General features: G+C 36.1%; 1 protein-coding gene across 2 annotated transcripts in view; it reads left to right on the top strand.

Annotated features, from left to right (window-relative positions):
* Positions 1-6,126, top strand: part of LOC106872646 (uncharacterized) — a 46,891-nt gene that overhangs the window by 26,979 nt on the left and 13,786 nt on the right. For both annotated transcript variants that reach the window (XM_052969919.1, XM_014919711.2), the window contains exon 2: positions 3,049-3,238. In XM_052969919.1, coding sequence (XP_052825879.1) covers positions 3,072-3,238 — 167 coding nt within the window. In that variant the 5' untranslated portion in view covers positions 3,049-3,071. The remainder of the gene's footprint in view (positions 1-3,048; positions 3,239-6,126) is intronic.

The following is a 6,126-nucleotide window of genomic DNA, read 5'->3' as shown; positions in this document are numbered from 1 at the left end:
CATACCAGCATGGAGAAGGGAACAGTAAAATGATAGTTGCGATGATGGTGATGAACCTTTCAACAATCATTCAGTAACTTAAACACAATGAAAAGCATTGTTTTTAAATGTTTGGCCATGATTGAATTTACTTCACACACATACACACACACACACACACACATACACATACAAAATTATTCATCAGTTACTAGCTGAAAACAATACAACTGTGTGTGTGTGTGTGTTGTTCCATCTGGCCTTCAGCACTTTAACTGAGCCTCATAATAACTTCTATTGTGGAGGGCTTCCTAATATGTCCCTGATCTTTAAATAGGTTGAATAATAGTGTTTTCTTTAATGCATGCAGGAGGAGGAGGAGGACGAGGAGGTCTATAAGCTGTAGCAGATGTACTACTACTACTACAGTCTGTATATCTTTATGAATAATTGTTTCTTTTTATATATTCTATTTGATCTCTTATAAATATGTTATCAAAGAGATATTATTTTTAAACACTTAGGAAGTCCCTCGTTATTTCATCAATTACTCGTTTCCATCATCATCATCATCATACCATTGCCATCATCATCATCACATCTATTTTTCAAACTGTTTTGTGTTAGGCTAGTGATTCTCAACCATGGCTCCCAGGGACGCTTACGGCCCTCAAGCGTTCTTCCCTATTTTTTCTTTAATTGACTTGTATTTCACTCTTTTTGGTGTGGCCCCTAAAAAATCCTGTAGAGAGTCTATCATGAACTACAACTTGTGGTACTTAATAAAGAATGATGGCACTTTGAGGAATTAGAATGATGAATTTGAAAAGTGAGAGAATGGAAGAAATAAAATCAGGAGAATGAGTGGTGTTCATTAATACCTGCAGGCTGGGATGTTCTGAGAGTAAAGACAAGTCATTTCTCTCTATTACTGTGGGGGCACAGTGTGCCATTGTGTAAGATGACTCTGTACTCTCAGATGTCCAGTTTTCTTGCAGACATTGACCAATTTTGCAGTCTTCTCTGGAGCAGAGGAGGGCTTGTGAAGTTTGATAAAAGCAAATTCTTTCAAATTTCTTTTACTGTTCTTAGGTTAATGGCATCAATGTTACAAAGTCATCAATCTACAGAATTTTAAAACCAAATATAAATTCAAATTTCGTTTTGATGGTTGCAAAATGTAGGGTTAGCAAAACTTAAATAAGGTTATGGACTTTGTCCACTAGGTCCATATCCTATAGACAGTTATTTATTCATTAAAATTAAGGTCCAACTCCCAGCCGATCCTTACTGTGTATTTAGAATCTTCATACATTTCTCAGAAACTATTCAATCATAACCAGATTCCTCATTACTCATCAGTAAAAATGTGCAATCTTGTAAAAGCTTTCTCTAAATTAATAAATTCAAACTAGAGTTGAATGTGTTTAACATTTTAACTACATTGCTGTTCTCTGACCATACCATGTATCAATTTGTATTTCCATAGACTAGTATGTCTTATGTAACTCAATCATCAACATCATCATTTAACACCCGTCTTCCATGCTAGCATAGTTTGGATGGTTTGACGGGAGCTGGTAAGCCAAAGGACTGACCCCCAAGTTCCACTGTGTGTTCTAGCATGGCTTTTACAGCTGGATGCCCTTCCTAACACCAACCACTTTACAAAGTGAGCTGGATGCTTTTTACATAACACCAGCACTGGTGAGGTCTGCTTTGGCATGGTTTCAGCAGCTAGATGCCCTTCCTAATGCTAACCACTAAATAGAATGGACTAGGTGCTTTTTTTTTATGTGACACCAGCATCCTTAATCAATTTTAGTTATAATCTGGTCTCCTAATGTTTGCTTCTTAAGCAGATTTCTATCTTTATCCCAAGCGGTAGTTCCCCTCAGTTATCAGAGCAAATTTTCATAACCTGAACAACTCTCTATGAATATAAATATCCATTTTTGGAAATCAGAGACATTCAAAGGTTAGGAAACGTGTGTTCCTGCTTGTGGCACTATTTTAGCTTGTGACCTTTCAACTCCACAGCTGTCTAAACTTTTAACCAACAAAGGAATCTCTGTGCAATTTCAATTAGAAATCGCTGTTGTATGTTTCTCTTGAATCAGACCATCTTTAAAAGAGAGATCACATTAAAAAATGTGACACTAGAAGCCCTTATAACATCAGGATGGTCATATCTGGAATGCCTTTCAGACTAAACAACAATAAAAGGCTAAACCATATTGGTTTTTTTTTTTAAAGTAATGTTAGTTTATAATTTATATCATTTTAATGTCCACTTTTCCATGCTTGCATGGGTCAGATGGACTTTACATTGACCAGAGGGAGATGAATGGTAAAATAAAATGGGGAAGGATTTGGAATTTGAATTTCTTGTTTTACTTTCTTTAAATTTCTATTAAAACCCAACTGGCTCTCTGTTGATCTTGATGACGAGGCTTCTAGTTCATTTGATCAACAGAAGATCCTCCTCATGAAATTAACATGCAAGTGGCCGAGCACTCCACAGACATGTGTAACCTGAGTGTAGTCCTGTGAGAGATTCAGCGTGACACACAATGTGACCAGGCTGGTCCCTTTGGATTATAGATACCATTCATTTTTGCCAGTTGAGTGGACTGGAGCAATGTGAAATAAAGGGTCTTGCTTAAGGGCACAATGCCCTGCCAGGAATTGAACTCCTGACTTTACGATCACGAACTGAATGCCCTAACCACTAAACCGTACACCTTCACACATTCTTGTTATAACATTACAGCCATCCATTTTGCATATATTAACTGATGCATTTGATTCCCTGCCATTTCACAAGATCATGTCCAACCCATGCTAGCATGGAAAGCGGACGTTAAACGATGATGATGATGATGTCTATTCTAACTTCATTTCCGTTCTCTTTCTTCTCGTTGCAGTGTTATCAATTTCATTTCAGTTTTATTGTTTGGTAATTGTTCTTCATTTCTAAATGAATTCTCTTTGAATTGTACTTTGAAAATAAACTACTTGTAACTTTTATTCCTTCGATTAATGTCCAGTTTTTCGCTTCTCTTTCAGATGTCGTTGTCGTTATACAATACATGTTTGAGGAACGACTGATATGGTTTTCTTTGAGTTTGGCTTTTGTGGTGGTTCCTATGGTCTGCATTCAAGTGTTCAGCCTGAAGTGGTTGTTGACTAAGAGAAATATAAAAATAAGTTGTATTTCTGGTTTCCTTCATTTTATTGGACTTGCTCTTATAAAACGGTAAGGATCTTTTTTATCACGTTATTTCTATCTTGATAAATTTCTAGAGAATAAGAAAAATTTTATAAAAATGTCAAACTTTATGAAAATGTTGAAGGTACCGGCATGGTTGTGTGGTTAAGCAGCTCACTTTGAAATCCTGTGCTTTTAGGTTCAGTCCCACAATGTGACATCTTGGACAATTATCTTCTAACTATAGCCCCTGTTCAACTAATGCCTTGTTAGTAAATTTGGTAGGTGGAAACTGTGGAAGCTTGTTTTGTGTGTGGGTTTGTTCCCTACCCCCAGTGCATGATACTGGTGTTGCTTTTTTTTCCCATCCCTGTAACTTAGTGGTTTGGCAAAAAGAGACCACTAAACTCGTTATATCATAGTCATTGATGCTGATGTTCTTAAATTATCTTCAAATGTAAAATTTAATTCCATAGTCTATTAGAGAACCATTGTAGAGGTTCATATTGATATTTAACTCTGTTGATACCAACCCACATGAGACCACCCCCACTGGTTCTATGATATAAACTTCCTGTTTTAAGGTGATCTAAATTTAAACCTTCATCAAAATTTCATGTTAATTTATGCTCCAGATGCTCGATTAATAATTCTTTCTACTGTGGGCACAAGGCTTGAAATGTGGGGGCAGGGACTAGTTGATTACATCGACCCCAGTACACAACTGGTACTTAATTTATTGACTCCAAAAGGATAAAAGGCAAAGTTGACCTCGGTGGAATTTGAACTCTGAACATAACAACGGATGAAATACTGCTAAGCATTTCGTCCAATGTGCTAACGATTCTGCTAACGATTCTGCTAACGATTCTGCCAGCTCACTGCTTCCAAATGCTAGTTTAATAACGACAAAGTCATTAAATGAATTCTTCCTTATTTAAACAATTAATTGAAAGAAAGGCGATGTTATTTCAAAAGAAATAGGGTGACAAAACTGTTGACTTTAGCTGAACTTCGATGCATAAATTTGCAGTTCTTTTACTTGTTTCACTCATTAAACTGTGGCCATGCTGGGGCAATTAACACCAGTACTTTTTTAAAGTACTTATTCTATCAGACTCTTTTGCTGAACCACTAAGTTATGGAGATGTAAACACAACACTGGTTGTCAAGCAGTGGTGGGGGAACAGACACGCACATATGTATATATGACAGGCTTCTTTCAGTTTCTGCTCTTCTAAATCCATTCACAAGGCTTTGGTTGGCCTGAGGCTATAATAGAAAACACTTGCCCAAGTTGCCATGCAGCAGGACTGAACCCGGAATCATGTGATTGGAAAGCAAGCTTCTAACCACAGTCATGCTTAAAATAAACATGGAGGTTTTATTTTTCAGATCTTTCTACTTAGTATTTGTGACATGAATGAAATTCCTTGATTTAAAATTATGAACAACAACAACAAAAACATCATAGAAAGCTGTAAAATCTGATGTTAAAACATTCATTTAGAATAAGGGACTGTAACTTTTATTGAATAAATTATGAAAATCTCTGTAACCAGTTTACAGGAATGTAAACTTAATGATGGCCAATTACTCTACTTTCTTCTCTTGATGTCTTCCAAAGCATCAGAAACCAAATATGTTGCTCCACTTTCACATTTTACCCTGAAAGGTTGGACGTAATTTCAAGGAAAATTACATCTATTTAGTTTTATTTGGAGCTTGTTGAGTGACATCACTCGAGTGGAGACATTATATATTTTTTTTTTGTTGTTGTCATGTGGTTTGTTATATAACTTTTAGTTTTTTTAGACTTGTGTAGTTGACTTTCAAATATTTTCTAATGATATTTTAGTTTCTTGCTTCCATTTTGCTGTGAAATATTTATTCAGAACATTTTCTGAATAAAAAAAAAATCTCTGAAATTTTATTGAAATTCTAAATTGTTTTCTTTGTCTCTCTTTTAATGTTGAGTTTATTCAGTTCATTTGCTTAGTTCATTAATTCCTGTTGGTGTTCGAAATAAAGAAAATGGAGAAAGAAGGTGAAATTAAAAATCACAAACCAGGATTTAGTATTACTTAATCACTTTTTAGATTACATGGAAAAGGAAGTTGGATATCTTTAATAAGTTTGTTGTTATGTTATGATATTTCTGTTGAAATGCAGTGCTTTTGTTTTAATTAATTTTGAAAATGACAAGGGAGAATCTATAACCCATTGTAGAACAAATATCAAAAGGAACTTCAGTTACAAAGCACTTTTTTTTTTTCCAGATTTCTTGTCTTCTCTTGTTTCAGTCATTTGACTGCGGCCATGTTATCATGTGTACCAAATTCACTTAGAAACTTTGACTGGCCCAGGATTATAGGAAAAGACACTTCTTGCCTGAAGGTGGTATACAATAAGACTGAACCGAAAATGACATACTTGAGTGAATTTCTAAAGCACCACAGTCATGAATAATGGGCTTCTTAGGTATTCTTAAGCACCACAGCCGTGATATGGGGCCCACTTTTGGGTCTGCTGTATAAGTTTGTATAGGCTTGAGAGCTTGGTGGTGTGCAAAGTAAAGGACTGCTTTGGGTGGCACCCTCTCTCTCTCTCTACACCATTGGCCATTGCCTTATGTAATGGGCTTCCATACAATTCCTGTTTATCAAATTTCAGTCATAAGGTATTGGTCAATCTACGATTTGGAACTGAGCAAATGGGATTGGATCCATAACCTCATTGTTATAAAGAGAACTACCTAATAACATCGCCCAAGTTACTAATTTAGCTTCCCACACGTGGCTGTGTGGTAAGAAGCTTGCTTCCCAACCACATGGTTCCGGGTTCAGTCCCGTTCCGTGGTAAGTGTCTTTTACTCTAGCCTTGGGCTGACCAAAGGCTTGTGAGTGGATTTGGTAGACAGAAACTGAAAGAAGCCT

Source organism: Octopus bimaculoides, chromosome 8, assembly GCF_001194135.2.
Source record: "Octopus bimaculoides isolate UCB-OBI-ISO-001 chromosome 8, ASM119413v2, whole genome shotgun sequence".
NCBI lineage: Eukaryota > Metazoa > Mollusca > Cephalopoda > Octopoda > Octopodidae > Octopus > Octopus bimaculoides.
The sequence above is the reverse complement of the archived record's forward strand: the minus strand, read 5'-3'. Positions and strand labels throughout refer to the sequence as shown.